Source organism: Bufo bufo, chromosome 9 (assembly GCF_905171765.1).
Source record: "Bufo bufo chromosome 9, aBufBuf1.1, whole genome shotgun sequence".
NCBI lineage: Eukaryota > Metazoa > Chordata > Amphibia > Anura > Bufonidae > Bufo > Bufo bufo.
Window position 1 is genome coordinate 10,366,071 of NC_053397.1, and position 19,576 is coordinate 10,385,646.

General features: G+C 43.2%; 1 protein-coding gene across 1 annotated transcript in view; it reads right to left on the reverse strand.

Moving 5' to 3' along the window:
- Positions 1 to 693: 693 nt before the first annotated feature.
- The window catches only part of OXTR (oxytocin receptor), a 49,786-nt gene continuing 30,903 nt past the window's right edge, over positions 694 to 19,576 (reverse strand). The window contains exon 2 of the mRNA XM_040407200.1: positions 694 to 3,271. Within this exon, the coding sequence (XP_040263134.1) occupies positions 3,021 to 3,271 (251 nt within the window). The 3' untranslated portion in view covers positions 694 to 3,020. The remainder of the gene's footprint in view (positions 3,272 to 19,576) is intronic.

The window sequence follows — 19,576 nt, forward strand, 5'->3', positions numbered from 1 at the left end:
GTCATCAGAAATGTCAAATAAACGGCTGCGGACGGGATGAAGACCGCGCAAGAATCGACAGACGAGGAACTTCAGCAAACCGCGAGTCAGAGAGTTTCCACTGATACAATTTATGACAAGCCCTTGTGGAGGTCGAAGGGTGAGAGTAAGGGCTCATTCAGACGGACGTATGCTGTCCGCAAAAATGCGGATCAGTTTTTTTGCGGACAGTTCAGCATGTCCGCAAAAAAAAAGGATTGCATTCCGTTTTTTTGCTGATCCATAGACTTCAATAGGGCCATGTCCTGATTTTCACTGACAATTATAGGACATGTTTCATCTTTTTTGCTGAGCCGTGCATAGAAGTGAATGGGACAGCATCTAATCTGCAAAAAAACGGATATGCATTTTTGCGGACAGCATACGGTCGTCTGAACGAGTCTTTACATAGTGGAAGGAGCAGGGTTTCCAGCAGCACAGAGGATTTCAGGAGAGGAGTGTGCTGAGCTTGTATATCGTATGTATACTATTTTGAAGATCTGTGCTTGCAGTCAGTGAATGGGAACAGACATGTTTACATCCATCCTGCTCGTGTCCTGACGCTGGTGCAGAGCTCGTTACAGTGTGTCAGTCTTCCTCTAGAAACCAGTAAGTAAAGCTATAACCACAGCGTCACCTCATATGATGAAAGTGACCCCCGTTAACCCTTCCCCTCTCATCGCTTCTGTCAGGACAGTGTAGACTGACACGTATTTCCACACAACATTCTGTCCACAGGAAACACAAAGCAAATAACGATGGCGTCTGGTGGTAAAGAACACGATTTATTAAAGATAGATCCAATATCTCATCATTTATGTAGAAGACAGAAAATAAAACTCTCAGAATAATCCGTGACAGGACAAAAGTGCTTCTGCTATAAAAAAAACAAGGTGCGCTGCAATCGCTTTGGTTGCTGACCATGAAATTATCGGTTCAAGGTCCAATGCGTTTTTTTTCCTCAGCATGTTATGGATGCGGCCATTTTGCAGAATGAATGTTGCTGAGAACGCAGTTCACTCATTTCCAAGCAGTGAAACTTCCATTGTAAACCCCACAGTACGGAATAGTGGTCCAAAATGGCCGCACCAGCCACGTGTCAACTTACATTCAAACTTAACAGGGTTCACAGCAGCGCCTCCCACCATTTATGTCCATAGACCCTTGAAGAGATTTCCCCGGCACTGGAGAGGTTAACAGTAGGCTAACGTTTCAATGCCCAGTTCCCTGAACGCCATCCGGAGCACCGCGCACAAAACAAAATGCACAAACATTTTATATACAGAAATGCACATTTTACGCAGAAATCAGAATTAGCGTCTTTGTGTTAGTGGAAGCAGCGTGAAGCGACAGCGCACAGTGACGGGGTGACGCCACAACGCCTGCGGTCAGGGCACCGCGACCATAAACCAAGCCAAGGGTGTTGTCCAATCAGATCGCAGCTGACATTTTGCCAATGGTTAGAAAATGAAATCTGTGATCTGATTGGTTGTCTGTACCAGTGTTCATCAACCAATCAGCTTTCACCTGATATAGCACTGGCTGGAATGTGGAAGCAGCAAACTGATTGGATGGTAGGAGCTAACGCCCACAGCAACCAATCAGATTACAGCTCTTAGTTTTTGTCATTATTGGTTAGTAAATCAAAGCAGCAACCTGATTGGTTAATATGGGCTGTCCTTTTCATACCTGAGGGGCCTAGGGTGCTGCCATAGCAACCAGCTCTTATTTGGTCATTGCAGGTTAGAAAATGAAAGCCGACACCTGATTGGTTGCCAAGGGTAACTGGTTTCCAGAACTGGTTTCCACACTAGAATGGGGCCTATGAAATAAGCGGTGTTGCCCATGGCAACCAAACGTTCTTGGTCAGACTGGTTGCTATGGGTATTATAATCTGACTGGATTATCCCTTTAAGTAAACAAAGACGTAATATTCATGCGGCGCTGCAGGTCACCCGTGTAATGAATATGGCAGTGCTGTGGCCTGTTGAGATATCTTGGCGATTTTTTTACAAAAATGATAATTACACAGTAATTTATGACAAATTGCGTGGAAAAGCGTCCGTGAAAGACTCCCAGGGGACAGCCTGCGGCTAACTAGGGTCGAGCTGGTCGTGTAAAGCAGGGGGTGTCCGTGAAAAGTCACCTGAGGTATCATACAATGCAAATCACAGTCCTGTGTACCCGAATATCACTTGTGGCTTAAAGGGGGACTTCACCTTAGGTCATATTCACACACACTGCGCTTGTTTGTCACATCTTCTGTAAATAAAGCTTGTTCTATCACAAAAAAAGTTTTGCAACTTTCTCCCCCACATTTAAGCTGTTGCCCATAGCAACCAATCACAGCCCAGCTTTCACTTTTCAAGAGAGCGGTGGTTGGTCGCTATGGGCAACAAGGGCAGTTCCGCTTTTAGATGGTTTCATTAATCTTTGTGTTTCAGCTCCTTGTCTATTTTTTTCAAAGCCTCCGCTGGCTGTCAGTGACTGGAAACGATCCTGCTAACAAGCTGAAGGCATGTCTCGCTCACCCAGCGGACAAGTGCTGGTGTGCGATGCATTCCCATTCTGGGACAGCAAGCAGAGATCTTGAAAATGTCGCAGAACTGGAAGGCAAAGTGCATTTGAAAGCTGCAGAGCATCATACGTCTTTCCACTATGAACTGGGGCTCTGTTTTGAGGTGATCCCTGTGGATCAGCGGCGCCAGGTCGAGGATGGAGACCTCTTGTCTCAGGGACCCCAGCGCCATGATGGGGGGTAGGAGATCAGTTTAATAAATGCCATCAAAGGCACCAAACATAACCAAGGATCGTACAGACCCATCTAGTGACAAAATGACTGCTCCCCCCCCCCTCCCCCGCATACATGGCCTCCATATTGATGGTTCCTACATGCTCGGAACCAGTAGCATTCCCTGCAGATCGCAGTCCTTGCCCTGATTTTAGACCAGTCTGTGCCATGGACCCCGGGCCCTCTAAGGGCCACAGTGTCCCTGGGGCCTTCACAGGGTGGACGGCTGGGTGATGCTCTTCTGACTTGAACTCTTGCGGCTCAGCACGAAGGTGGAGGAGTTGCTCTTCCGGCTGGCGCTCAGGTCGCTGCCCTGCTGCTGGGACTTCAGGTACTGGGCGGAACAGCAGAGGAAGCTTTGTAGCAGGTCGTGGAAGAGGTGACCGGTGAAGAGCATGTAGATCCAGGGGTTACAGCAGCTGTTCAGGCTCCCCAGGAGCATGGCGATGATGAAGAGCGAGGCTGCGGGAAGAAAGACAGAGATGTATAAGTACGCATAGCTCATAAGGGGGCTAAGCCCAAAAAGGGTAACGATACTGATGATATACAGTTAAAGGGTTGTAGAGTGAAGCTCCTGGGGCTACAATGCAAACTTGTACACCCTTGGGTCCCCTTAGGCACCAGGGCTCATGTGTGACCCCCAACAGCTGCGCCCCTGTACAGATACACACAGACATGCTGATTATATACATACAGATATAGCAGAGCCAGGTGTGTCAATCGGAAGGACTTATGATCGATGTATTATAATGTATATATGGAGTGTCTTACATAGGACTGCTGAAAAACATACACATACAGAAATATGACAAAAACATACCTGAACCATACACATTAATAGATGAGAGCATGGGCACACAAGGGAGGGTTCACTGGAAGCACAGCAATGGCACAATCCATGCCATGGTGTATTGTGGGCATTGTATGGCTATGTGTGCAAAATATGGCACTCAATGAGCACGGTTTGGCTCTATGTAGTATAGTATGGCAGTCTCTGAGCATGGTTTGGCTCTATGTAGTATAGTATGGCAGTCTCTGAGCATGGTTTGGGTCTATGTAGTATAGTATGGCAGTCTCTGAGCACTGTTTGGCTGTATGTAGTATAGTATGGCAGTCTCTGAGCACTGTTTAGCTCTATGTAGTAGAGTATGGCAGTCTCTGAGCATGGTTTGGGTCTATGTAGTATAGTATGGCAGTCTCTGAGCACTGTTTGGCTGTATGTAGTATAGTATGGCAGTCTCTGAGCACTGTTTGGCTCTATGTGGTATAGTATGACAGTATCTGAGCACTGTTTGGCTGTATGTAGTATAGTATGGCAGTCTCTGAGCATGGTTTAGCTCTATGTAGTATAGTATGGCAGTCTCTGAGCACTCTTTGGCTCAATGTAGTATAGTATGGCACTCTCTGAGCACTGTTTAGCTATATGTGGGTAAAGTATGGTACTCTCTGAGTATTGTTTGGCACAATGGGGCACTGTATTGCTCTATGTTGGTATGGCACACTTCAGGTACTGTTTGCTTCAGTATTATCACAATATGATACTATCTGAACAATGTGTAGGACTCTGCACAATGTGGTAGGAACACTGTATGTGGACGGGCACTGTATGAACCTATGCAGTGCATACGGGTGATGTATGACTAAGGATATTTTTTGAAGTACTATTTATCCAGAGACTATATGGTGGTATATTCATACAGTGAGTCAACATTAGGTTATATTCACACATAGCAGATTTTTTAAGAAATTCCTTCTTTTGAATGTGGCTTGCAGGAATCCGGATGCTTGCTACTAAACAACCTTAAATGAATGGAACAGAATTGTAGTAGCAGAAAATTCTGCAAACAAATCTGCCATGTGTAAACAGAACCCAATGTGGACTCAATACCTATATCTATACATGAAATTTTGATTTGTGCCTACTCATATATGTGCCCCTGCAGATGTGATAGCCCCCTAAGCAGAAATGAGGGGGTCAAGATAGATGCCTTCAAGACAGGACGTCATTACTTCTAGCAATTGTTACACTGAAAACCAACCATTAGGACCCATTAATTTCTATGGGGCAGCACGATGTGCTGCCCAGATACGGAATTGCGTACCAGCACTTCCGGGTCCGCAATTCCGTTCCCCAAAAAAATAGAACATGTCCTATTCTTGTCCGCAATTGCAGACAAGAATAGACATATTCTATTAGTGCTGGTGATGTGCGGTCCGCAAAATGCGGAACGCACATTGCCGGTGCCCGTGTTTTGCGGATCCGCAGATCCATGGATCCGCAAAACACTTTAGAGATGTGTGAATTGAGCCTTATTTAGGGGAAGCGGATGTGCAAATAAAATTGTGCAATAAAAATAATAAAGAATTATAATAATAAAAAAAATTATGATGATACTAATAAATGATGATGACAATAAAAACATGATTCTAAAGATAATGATGATAATAGCAATAATAATAAAAAATAATGACAGTAATACCAAAAATAATGATAATAATCTTCTAAATGAAACATAATAATGTGACTGGGCTCCTAATAAAGCTCTGATATTGATGATGTTCTGCAAATATGTTACTTATCAAATATAACATTTGCACCAAATCATTGTTAATAAAAAAAGTTTGTATTTTTCAAAATTTACCTTCTATACTTAAAGGGGTTGTGCGGGTTCAGAGTTGAACCCGGACATACCACCATTTTCACCCAGGCAGCACTCCAAACTTGAGCATCGGAGCAGTTCATGCTCTGATGCTTTCCTTTGCCCTGCGCTAAATCGCGCAGGGCAAAGGCATTTTCAGGAGTTCCAGTGATGAACCGGGCTCTCCATAGGACTGCCAGGGAGCCCGGTGACGTCACCAGCACTGATGGGCGGACTTTAGCGCTTCCGCCCGGCAGTGTGTTGTAAACAAAAGAGCCCGTGCCCTGCACGATCTAGCGCATGGCAAGGGAGCGCATCGGAGCATGAGATGCTCCGATGCCAACATCAGGAGGGCTGCCTGGGTGAAAATGGGGGTATGTCCGGGTTCAGCTCTGAACCCGGACAACCCCTTTAATCATTCTGTTCATATTGGTGCAGTGGTTGATAACGGTGAGATTTGCAGGGTTATAGCATGAAACTGTGGGGCCCCCATGCAACAACTGTACCCTCAAGCTGAGATGCGGCAACTATTCCTCCTGCTGTATAAAGGATGTCACACAATATAACGTATTGATTGTATAGTGAGGCCGTTCTGTACAGCATGACAGTCACTGCGCCGCCATACTGCCTGGGGGCCCCATAAGTAACAGGAGCCCTTTACACCCCCTTTAGCTGCAGATAAAACGTATATTTGGCTGTATACCTACTATATATTTGAATTTGCTTACATACAGCAAGTCCCTAGGCTCATTGCATAAACAGCAGTATAGAGAAAGACAGCTTAGAGGCCAAAAAGCAGCAAAAAGTTGGCTCTGTATATGTTTAAAAAAAATGTTAAACCACTTTTACGTGTACATTTACTGTAACAAAGTCAATAGGAAACATTCTGTTCCTACATCAAAGTTGCATGCAGGCTTAATATGCAAATCAATGACGAAACATCTGCGGTGCAGTTTTTCTTCTTAAGCAGAGGGGGCGACACTGAGTTACTGTTATTTCAATAGTAAACGAAGCCTTATAGCAGCTCAAGTACCAGCAGATTCCTCAGGACAAATACCCGGGGGCTGATAACAAAAACAATACCTGGAGATGCCTGAAATAAATGGGAAGTGAAAATAGCCAAGAGATAAGATGTGGGGCGGTCTGGCTCCAGAAAGGTGGGCACATGCCTGGTTGTAAATAGCCCCTATATCCTGTCCCGCTACAATCTTACTATGCAGGGAGTGCCCTCATGAATCATCAAGATAAGCAGCAATGATAAGCGACATGGGGCTGCAGTGCAAATCCCAGTTTATTCAGCCTAGACATAACTGAATGATGGGGGTCACGTTTCTCACATTTTGCCATCTCACTCCTTGTGCTATAAGTTCTGGTTTTCTCCAGACGTGACGCTAAGGCCCCTTTCACACGAGCAAGTATTCAGCGCGGGTGCAATGCGTGATGCACAGAATCCGAACCTAATCATTTCTATGGGGCTGTGCACATGAGCGTTGGTTTTCACGCATCACTTCTGCGTTGCGTGAAAATCGCAGCATGTTCTATATTCTGCGATTTTCACGCAACGCTGGGCCCATAGAAGTGAATGGGGCTGCGTGAAAATCCCATCGCATCCGCAAGCAAGTGCGTCTTCGATGCGTTTTTCATTGATGGTTGCTAAGAGATGTTGTTTGTAAACATTCCGTTTTTTATCACGCACATGCAAAACGCATTGCACCCGCGCGATAAAAACTGAACAACTGAACGCCATCACAGACAAAGCTGAATGACCTTGCTTGCGAAATCGCGCATTTTTCACTGAGCGCATCCGCAACGCACCCGGACCTATTCCGCTCACGCTTGTCTGCAAGGGACCTTAGAGTTGGGGCCAAAAAGTTTAGTCTTGGTTTCATCAGAGCAGAGAATCTTCTTTCTCACAGGCTTAGAGGCCTTTAGGCAGAGGTGGATTGGCCATAGAGCCTACAAGGAAATTTCCCGGTGGGCTGATGCCCCAGGGGCCACCCAAGCCCTCCTCTCTGCTGCTAACCGGGTATATAATGAGCTCTCAACAGTACTCATGTACTCGGCCAGCGACCACACATGCCCTCATGTATTCAACTGCTGTGGCTGTAACACCCCAGAGTGATGTTACCACTTCTGCACCCTGCTACTATCTCTATTGGTCTAACCTCATGTCATCTAATTTCCAGGTCCTATACACTGTGCATTTCTAATGTTATGTAACTGTTCATATGTAATGTGCCTGGAGAGAGGTTGGCGAGTCCTACTTCCTGCAGGAAGGGTGGGGCAGAAGTTCTAGTCAGTCTAGTTTACCCCCTGCTAGGGGAAGGGTGTGCAGGGGCACGTCTCTGCTGGATGTGCCCACACCAGCCACAGCACCTTAAGCTCTGCTGGCCATGGAGGCCAAAGCTTGAAGCCTCAGGAGCCAGGAGGAAAGTTCCCTGGCATCACCTAGAGTCAGACTACAGAGAGAAAGTGCAGCATCAAGAAGAAAGCAAAGATTCTATTTAAGCCTGTCAGTACAGCAGAGTCAGATAAAAACTGATATAGCAGAGTTGAGTTTGCCTGCCAGATTCATGCTAAAGCCTGCTGGAACCAAGATAAAGCCTCAAAATTTGTTTTGGCAAAACGTTTACTCAGGTAAAGCTGCCATTGAACTTCATCTCAAGGTCTGGACTCAAGTTCTTCCTTAATCCCTCAATACCCTTTATTTATTGCTTTGGAGCCAAAGCCTGGGGTCCAGCGGTATCCAGGTAGGAGCACTGTGACACACATAAAGAGACATTTGGGCTGCACAATTACTCCACTCTGCATTTCCTACACCTGGGACGCGATTTATAGTAGGGCCCTGGAGGAGGCCACCCATTGCATGGCCGCAACTCACTTCCTATGCCCCCTGCTCCATAGACAGCTGGAGCAGGACAGAAGATGGTTGCTATTGATGACTACCAAAGAGGGACAGCTTTTAGGGCAGGATAATGTGCTACACTGTGTTATTTGGTTCTGCTGGGATGGTATTTAACACTATGGTATTGTTGAGCCCGTCCACTTGTGTTGCCCCGCCTTCTGTTAATTTGGACCTGCCTACAAAATAGGGCCACTTTTTTTTTTAAGCCCAGACTGGTGGAGGCTGCAGTGATGGTCGACCTTCTGGCAGTTTCTCCCATCTGCACACAGGATATTTGGAGCTCAGCCAGAGTGACCGTTGGGTTCTTGGTCACCTCTCTTACCAACTCTTCTCCCCTGATTACTTAGTTTGGTGGCGTGTTCAGCTCTGGTTGTTCCAAACTTCTTCCATGTAGGAATAATGGAGACCAGTGTGTTCTTGGGAACTTTCAGTGCAGCACAAATGCATACCTTCCAACTGGCCCGGATTTCAGTGGCTGTCCAGCGGTCCCTGACAGCTGAGGTAGGTCCCACTCTCAGCTGAGTTTAATAGTGAAGCAGAGAGCCGTTCACCATTCAGCTCAGCAGCTGACGATTCCCAGCAGCAGCAGCACGATATACTGTCACACATCACCCGTAGTCAGCCTCTGTGCTCCTCCACGGACCAGCAGCGTGGTGTATAACAGTATCCTGCTGCAGGGGAGCGTCGGCCACTGAGCTATGATCATCGGAAGAAGCAGGTGAATATTTACTGTTTTTTTTTTTACTTCCTGTGAAGTGGCATATATCTGTCTATAACTACTGTGAATGGGGCAAATATAGGCATGACTACTGTGAAGGGGGTACAGTGTGGGTATTACTACTGTGTGTTGGCGCAAAGGGGGAATAATTACTATGTGGTGGCATTAAGGAGACTTGGTGTGTATAGTTATGCTTTGCGAGGAGTTAGAGGCGTGGTCTAGTGGTCCCTTTTGCAATTTTTCGAAAGTTGTGAGGTATGCAAATGTTTTTGCCCCCCTCTCCAGATCTGAGCCTCCACACAATCCTGTCTCTGAGCTCTACAGGCAGTTCTTTCCTCCTCATGGCTTGGTTTTTGCTCTGATGCATTGTCAGCTGTGAGATCTTATATAGACAGGGCTGTGTCATCCAAATCATGTCCAATGAACTGAATTTACCACAGGTAACTCCAATCAAGGTGTAGAACATCTCAGAGATGATCCAGAGAAATGGGAGACCTCAGATCTAAAGGTCAAGTGTCAATTGGGCAGAGTACTAATGTTTAGGCCAAAGTTTTCCTTTTTAATAAATTTGCAAACATTTCTAACACTCTGCTCTCACTTTCTCATTATGGGGGAATTTATAGCACAAGGAGCGAGAGAACAGAATATTCTCAAATTCTGGCTGGAGTACAGACTTTCTGGATTATTTGATGGCAGATTACCTTAATTTCATACTTTTTTGGTGGATCCAGCATGTATGTCATTCAGCACAACCCTCCCTGTCATACTTTGTTTGGCCCTCGCATTTACAGAGCGTTCAGGTCGCACCCGACCTGTGGGAAGAAAGGAAGAAAAGCCCCCCCCCCCTCCCGGTTAAATTGCCAAATCTCACAGTCACTGGCAAAATCTCCTTGAAGGTAGCGTTGCAGAAACCAGCCCTGTGATCTGGCACTGGGTGCTGCATCAGGGTGCACATATGAAGATATATTCTACCCACGGCTGTGGTCTGGACAGGGTTTATGGAGAGAAGGAGGGATCTTGTTTGGGATGTGTACTGATAAGTGGGCCTTGGGCTGGGTCTGTATAGATGGGGAGGGTGTCTGCTCTAAGGTCTGTATAGATGAAAGGTTCTGGTCTAGGACGAGGAGTCCGGTCTAGGATCAGTATAGATGAGGAGTCTGGTCTGGGATCTGTATAGATGGGGAGGGAGTCTGCTCTAGGGTCTGTATAGATGAGAGGTTCTGGTCTAGGACGAGGAGTCCGGTCTGGGATCAGTATAGATGAGGAGTCTGGTCTGGGATCTGTATAGATGAGGAGTCTGGTCTGAGGTCTGTGTAGATAAGAAGTTCTGGTCTGGGGTCTGTAATTGTATAGATGAGGAGCCTGGTCTGGGATCTGTATAGATGAGGAGTCTGGTCTGAGGTCTGTGTAGATAAGAAGTTCTGGTCTGGGATCTGTATAGATAAGGAGTCTGGTCTGGGATCTGTATAGATGGGGAGGGAGTCTGCTCTAGGGTCTGTATAGATGAGAGGTTCTGGTCTAGGACGAGGAGTCCGGTCTGGGATCAGTATAGATGAGGAGTCTGGTCTGGGATCTGTATAGATGAGGAGTCTGGTCTGAGGTCTGTGTAGATAAGAAGTTCTGATCTGGGGTCTGTAATTGTATAGATGAGGAGCCTGGTCTGGGATCTGTATAGATGGGGAGGGAGTCTGCTCTAGGGTCTGTATAGATGAGAGGTTCTGGTCTAGGGTCTGTAATTGTATAGATGAGGAGTCTGGTCTGGGATCTGTATAGATGAGGAGGGAGTCTGCTCTAGGGTCTGTATAGATGAGGAGTCTGGTATGAGGTCTGTGTAGATAAGAAGTTCTGATCTGGGGTCTGTAATTGTATAGATGAGGAGCCTGGTCTGGGATCTGTATAGATAAGGAGTCTGGTCTAGGGTCTGTATAGAGGAGAGGTTCTGGTCTGGGATCTGTATAGATGAGCAGTTCTGGTCTGGGATATGTATAGATGAGGAGTCTGGTCTGAGATCTGTATAGATAAGGAGTCTGGTCTGAGATCTGTATAGATAAGGAGTCTGGTCTGGGGTCTGTATAGAGGAGAGGTTCTGGTCTGGGATCTGTATAGATGAGCGGTTCTGGTCTGGGATCTGTATAGATGAGGAGTCTGGTCTGGGATCTGTATAGATGAGCGGTTCTGGTCTGGGATCTGTATAGATAAGGAGTCTGGTCTGGCGTCTGTATAGATGAGCGGTTCTAGTCAGGGGTCTGTATAGATAAGGAGTCTGGTCTGAGATCTGTATAGATGAGAGGTTCTGGTCTGGGATCTGTGTAGATGAGCGGTTCTAGTCAGGGGTCTGTTTAGATGGAGGCAGTGGTTTATACAATAAGGGATGGGGTTTGTGTAGCTGGGAGTCTTATCTAAAGTCTACATAGATGACGGTGGTCTGGGGTCTGTATTCTGCTTTTTGGGGTGTGGAGATTGGAGAGGACATAAGAAAACAATTGTTCCCGCTTTCAGAATCTCCCTGGTGCTGAGACCCCGAGAGGAGGACGTCCCAGTTCAGAAGATAGCTGCTGATGGGATGTCATGTCCTCTCACATTCAGATGTTGGGGTGGTGCAAACACTTTGCCTCTGTTCTATGTGCAGAATTCCTGGTCTGCCCTTTAATACAAATGTCTGCCCTGCAGACCTACGTGATGTCTCTTCGACGACTTTACACATAACCCGGCAACCTATTGACATTAAGTGATGAATGACTTCATAGCTAATCCCACCTCTAAGGCCAGGCCATCCATCATGCAGGTGACATATGGGGAAGGAGACAATGTGCAATCGGGGAGACTTCTGAGAAAAGCAGCTCAAAGAGCATGAAGTGGCCTTCTCAGTATGTAAGAGTCATGAAGATGGGGTGTCAGAGGAAGGGGCCCTAGAAGCTCCTGGGATCCAATGTGAAACCTAAAATAGTGCCGTCACATCATGTATAGTACCGGTGCCCTATCATGTGGGACCCCAGGGTCTAGATGCAACTGCAATTTCTGCAAACCCAAAAGTTAAGTTCCTGCTGGGAAATAAATACAATCCTGATCTCTTACTGTTAAGACCTCATAAATGTGTCATCATGTATGGGACTCCAGTCACATCCAAAGCTGCAGAGCTCTGTCACCCCCTGCTGGTTCATTGTCTATAGAACATGCTGCTCTGTTCCACAGGGCATAAGATGTAGGGTCTCCACTCAGCAGAGTACAGTAGGCATTGTACAACATTTTCATAAATAGCACCACATTTGCACACAGGTTGGGCGTGGTATTGCAGCTCTGTCCCATTCAAGTATATAGAGCTGAACTGCAATACCAGACACAACCCAAAACCAGAGTGGCGCTGTTTCCTTGTGCGTGTTTTTATAATCCCATACAACACTTTTAATGGATCTCAGCCTCTTTAAAGGGGTATTACGGCTTTTCAATTTTCAGCATTAATTGTTGGAAACAACACGTTATCACTAACTAATAGTGATGCCCATTCTGCTGCACGCCATCGTGGTCATGTGACATCATGTCTACATCTGAGGCTTGTAAGGCTCTGCCCTGTAGACACACCATCATTAGTTACCTTGCTCATCCTCCTGGACCCTGCCCCGTAGATGTGATGTCAGCACTGATGCCGTGTCTTAGGGTGGGATTTTTTCTGCAGGGCTTCAAGTAGACTTGGACTCCATACAGGCAAATCCTGCCCCCTCCCCATTTTTAATTAAGTTGTTTACCAATCACCGTAAATAATATGTTCACTATATTGTACCGGTTATTATGATAACAGATACCAAATACTGTATCGTCACATTTAATTAAAAAAACAGCAATACTATTAATCATAAAAAAAATCCAACCCTTACAGCAGACTTCTTCTATGGAGTAGTGGGTCAATCAGCGGTCTACTGTACAGAAGGCCTGGGGTTCAAACATTACTGAGACCTGTAAAATAATCTTTGTAGTAAAGGTTATGGCAGAAGCCTAGAATTTATTTTATTTTATTGTTATTAAAATAATAATGAAGCAAAAAACATTAAAGTTTTTGTGACATACTTAGTATGAAATATCACAAAACAGTATTTGGTATCTCTGTAACCATAATAAGGCTCCATTCACACGTCCCTGGTGTGTTGCGGACCCGCAACAAACCCGCCCGGCACCCCTATAGAAATGCCTAGTCTTGTCCGCAAGCTGCGGACAAGAATAGAACATGGTCTATCTTTTGCGGAGCTGTGGACGTGAAGATCGGGGGTCGCGGACTGTGTGCTGTCCGCATCCATTCCGGCCCCATAGAAAATGAATGGGTCCGCACCCGTTCCGCAAAATTGCGGAACGGATGCGGACCCATTTGCGGACGTGTGAGCACATTAGTAATAGTGATTAGTAAATGACACGATTTTTTTAATAGTGTTATTTATGCCTTTGAAGAAAATAGCTTTTTAAGCACAGAAAATTGAGCCCTTACAATAGAGCAGGTCTATAGTGTAATGGTAACTCTTCTGCCTCCCATATAGAAGTCCTGAGGTTCAAATCCTGATGAAGACCTGTTCAATTATTTATTTAGTAAAAGTCCCCTCCCCCAACCAGTATCCAAGACAGCTTCATTAGTATTTACCAATGTCTGCCGACCCTGCTTTGGATCTATGATATAGATATAGAGAGACTTGATGCTATAGACACTCCCTGCGAGTCTTGCACTGGGATGTAAACACAGGGTGAGGGTCACAGATCGCAATAATGCTGGAGGAGTCAAAATGCACTCAGAATGCCATCATCTGACCCCCATACTGCAGTAAGGTGCTGTTTTTTTTTTTTTTTCTCCTTTGCAACTAGAAAACCCCTTTAATGGAGACAGGCTTTCCTTCACTCAGTAAAGAATCCATTTACTGTATACATTGTACAAGACATGATCTTACCCCCCTCCCCCATACATGGCTGTGTTCCTGTTCTGACAGCCCTGTGCCGATGGAATTCAAAAGTTCGTCAGTAGAATTTTGAAGGCTGCTTTAGATGTGAGTGGAGGAGAAGACATATTGTAGCTCTGAATTGGCAACACGACGAGTAAAGCTGCAGCAGGACCTGAGACTCTGCTTTTCTGTGCCTCAAATTGCTCACTCCCTGAATTTTTTTTTTTAAATAACTCCCTTCCCCACCCTAATAAGAAGCCATTTGTAAAATGTTCCAATTTAATAAATGTTTGTGATCCACAGGTGACGACTGACCTTCCGCTCACTTTCCCTACCAGTCCCTGACTCCTGTGACAGCTGATGTGTGGAAAGAGGAGAACTGTGAAAGCAATCAAGAGCAGCCACGGTAACGTGTGAAAAACCGAAACGCATCGACACCATTCTGCTGGGGGACAGACCGTGGACTGCAGGGGAATCTGAGAGGAATTCCAGAACTTCAATCATTTCCATATTCATTCCCTCTGTCCTGGAAGGACTATGTCTCCTTCAAGGTGACGTCAACCTTCACAAATTATTTTTCGTTCTCTCAGTGCATATCAGATGAAAAAATGAAGCAACTTTACAATAGCTCTCAATTAAAAATGTCCTATTATTTTCTGTCTACAGCTCCTACACAGACTATATGTTTCCATGGTAACAGACTACAAACTACTTTGTGTAGTCTGATCCTGCATTCCCATTCCCTTCTGTCTGTCCTCTATTTCTTGGATACGCCTCGGTCTGCAGAGGAGCCGCATGTACAAAAAGATAAGATATTTTAAACCAAGATCTATTGTAAAGCTGCATCTTTTTTAGATTTATTGGGATCATTTAAAAAATTTGGTTACAAAAGACGGACATAACCTTTAAGTATCTTGAACAACAAACGTACAGATTATTTTGTTCAGCAATGTGACCACTCTGGATCTCCACCAAACAACGGAACCAGCAGGGGGCAGCAGAGATATCCAAGATTCTGCCGATGGAAAGTGAACAGGAAACCAAACAAACCTTGACTGCAGCTCTGGGTGTGACTAGAGAATTAGACACTCAAGATCAGCAACAGTGTTCATAGGGGCAAAGCTATGCTGTAAATCGGATGTCTGCAAGACTACAACTCCCAGCATGTTCTGACATCCTGTTACACCTCACCTTTCATTATTCATTTGCTGTTTCATTGCATTTTTGGCGCAGTTTTTCGGATGCGATGGAGATGCAGCTTTGCACACTAAAGCTTTAGTCATAGATCTGCCCTTTAAGAAGAAGCTCAATTTCTGTGTCGTTTCATTTTGCAAATTCATCCCAGGTTCGATCATTGAGAAAACCAGCATTACGTCATGAAGAGGTGCGTCGGAGACAGACGTGACCTCTATGGATCATCACCGGTAACGCCTGCAGTACCGAAATAACGGTTGTTGACCACCTGTAATCAGTACAACACAACCGGCCTCTCACATAATTAACTTCCAGCCCCAGATTTTCACCTCTCGTTCCAGATTATGATGATTATAATGCAGCTGTTATCTGCGGCCACGAAATAATAACGCCACCTGTGGAGTCTGTCCTCATTACCTGCCCTTCACGGACATCGATCTGGCCGCAAACCGAAATCTCGTCCTCCTCAGAACTGCAAGTCACATTACAGGGTTTGTCCAATATTAGAAAAACATGGCTGCCTACTTTTAAAAATGGCGCCTCTCCTGCCCACAGATTGTGTGTGGTATTGCAGCTTGGCCCTATTCACATTAATGGAGCTGGACTGCAATACCAGATACGGACAGGATGTGGCGCTGTCTTTGTAAATAAGCAGCCATGTTTTTCTATGGACAACCCCTTTACCTATAGTAATATTCCTTTTTATCAGACGTACTGGAGGAGTCCTGGATTATCAGACAGTGCCTACCCACAGCAACAATATGTTAGGGAAGTGCTAGACGAGCGATTGTCTGATATACAGCATATATATTAGTCCAGGTTCCATTCGATCAGCATAAACCGCGACAATCAGGATCACTAGTGAACAGCGCGAGACACGTGCAACACCCCTTCATGTCTGGTCGCAATCTAAGCAAGCGCCATTTTACCAAACCCCCAGGATGAAGCAGCAGAGGAGACCTCAGATCATTCAGAGAAATATTTTCAATGTCAAGTTTGTAATTCTCCCAGGAGCTTGTTACGCGGAGCTGCGGATCGTCCTGACGTCACGTCTCTTTCATGTATTTTTAGAAGAGGAGGCGAGCAGAATGCCAGGCTGAGGAGATGGCGCAACCATCAGATGTATGGCATTCTGATTATTATATCGCCCTTGTTGTGCCCATAATAAAATCCACGCCCTGCAGGTGTGAATACAGAAGTCAGATGGAGCTGCAAATGGGTCACTGCGCTGGGCGATGTCCACATGTTGCAGTCACACTTGGGCCCTAACACTGTAGGGGCCGAAACACCCCTCAGTCACTTAAGAGAAACACGGAGAGAGATACAGCAGTCATTGGTCCGAACTCTGACTGTAACAGAAAATTCTAATATGTTATACGGTAAAACGTACAGCGATCACATCAATACCCCCCCCCCCCCCCCCAAGAATGTAATCGGAATCTTCTGACACATTTAACAACGTATCACTGATTAACGAAAAATAATTCTGTTTTTTAAGACTGACACAATTACAGAAGAATCTTGGTGTCCAAACACGGTCGTGCATGAAAGCGCGAATACACTCCAAAGCAGGACATGAGAATCTCATTGAAAAGGTCAAAAGGATAAATAACCAGACGTGTCAAAGACAATTGTCTTATTAAAAAGAATTTGGCTTCATCTAAGAGAAGTTCCCATAATCAGGAAAAGATGTCCCTGCAAATAAAAATTATTCTAAATTTTGTTTTGTTTGCACAGTTTAATAAAAGTCATTGCACAACAGATAATATAATACAATAATATATAACAACTATATGTACAAGAATATAACTACTATAATACTGCTCCTATGTACAAGACTATAACTACTATAATACTGCTCCTATGTACAAGTATATAACTACTATAATACTGCCTCCTATGTACAAGAATATAACTACTATAATACTGCCTTCTATGTACAAGACTATAACTACTATAATACTGCTCCTATGTACAAGAATATAACTACTATAATACTGCTCCTATGTACAAGAATATAACTACTATAATACTGCTCCTATGTACAAGACTATAACTACTATAATACTGCTCCTATGTACAAGTATATAACTACTATAATACTGCCTCCTATGTACAAGAATATAACTACTATAATACTGCTCATATGTACAAGAATATAACTACTATAATACTGCTCCTATGTACAAGACTATAACTACTATAATACTGCTTCTATGTACAAGAATATAACTACTATAATACTGCTCCTATGTATAAGAATATAACTACTATAATACTGCTCCTATGTACAAGAATATAACTACTATAATACTGCTTCCTATGTACAAGAATATAACTACTATAATACTGTCTCCTATGTACAAGAATATAACTACTATAATACTGCCTCCTATGTACAAGAATATAACTAATATAATACTGCCTCCTATGTACAAGAATATAACTACTATAATACTGCTCCTATGTACAAGAATATAACTACTATAATACTGTTCCTATGTACAAGAATATAACTAATATAATACTGCTCCTATATACAAGAATATAACTACTTTAATACTGCTCCTATGTTCAAGAATATAACTACTACAATACTGCCTCCTATGTACAAGAATATAACTACTATAATACTGCTCCTATGTACAAGAATATAACTACTATAATACTGCTCCTATGTACAAGAATATAACTATTATAATACTGCCTTCTATGTACAAGAATATAACTACTATAATACTGCTTCCTATGTACGAGAATATAACTACTATAATACTGTCTCCTATGTACAAGAATATAACTACTATAATACTGCCTCCTATGTACAAGAATATAACTACTATAATACTGCCTCCTATGTACAAGAATATAACTACTATAATACTGCTCCTATGTACAAGAATATAACTACTATAATACTGTTCCTATGTACAAGAATATAACTAATATAATACTGCTCCTATATACAAGAATATAACTACTTTAATACTGCTCCTATGTTCAAGAATATAACTACTATAATACTGCCTCCTATGTACAAGTATATAACTACTATAATACTGCTCCTATGTACAAGAATATAACTACTATAATACTGCTCCTATGTACAAGAATATAACTACTATAATACTGCCTCCTATGTACAAGAATATAACTACTATAATACTGCCTCCTATGTACAAGAATATAACTACTATAATACTGCTCCTATGTGAAAGAATATAACTACTATAATACTGCCCCCTATGTACAAGAATATAACTACTATAATACTGCTCCTATGTACAAGAATATAACTATTATAATACTGCCTTCTATGTACAAGAATATAACTACTATAATACTGCTTCCTATGTACAAGAATATAACTACTATAATACTGCCTCCTATGTACAAGAATATAACTACTATAATACTGCCTCCTATGTACAAGAATATAACTACTATAATACTGCTCCTATGTACAAGAATATAACTACTATAATACTGTTCCTATGTACAAGAATATAACTAATATAATACTGCTCCTATATACAAGAATATAACTACTTTAATACTGCTCCTATGTTCAAGAATATAACTACTATAATACTGCCTCCTATGTACAAGAATATAACTGCTATAATACTGCTCCTATGTACAAGAATATAACTACTATAATACTGCTCCTATGTACAAGAATATAACTACTATAATACTGCTCCTATGTACAAGAATATAACTACTATAATACTGCTCCTATGTACAAGAATATAACTACTATAATACTGCTCCTATGTACAAGAATATAACTACTATAATACTGCTCCTATGTACAAGAATATAACTACTATAATACCGCTCCTATGTACAAGAATATATGTACTATAATACTGCCTCCTATATACAAGAATATAACTGCTATAATACTGCTCCTATGTTCAAGAATATAACTACTATAATACTGCCTCCTATGTACAAGAATATAACTACTATAATACTGCTCCTATGTACAAGAATATAACTACTATAATACTGCTCCTATGTACAAGAATATAACTACTATAATACTGTTCCTATGTACAAGAATATAACTACTATAATACTGCTCCTATGTACAAGAATATAACTACTATAATACTGCTCCAATGCACAAGAATATAACTACTATAATACTGCTCCTATGCACAAGGATATAACTACTATAATACTGTTCCTATGTACAAGAATATAACTGCTATAATACTGCCTCCTATGCACAAGAATATAACTACTATAATACTGCCTCCTATGTACAAGAATATAACTAATATAATACTGCTCCTATGTACAAGACTATAACTACTATAATACTGCTCCTATTGCAGGAGAGTCCCCGGGATAATAATGGACAGACGATACGTGCCACCAGAGGTC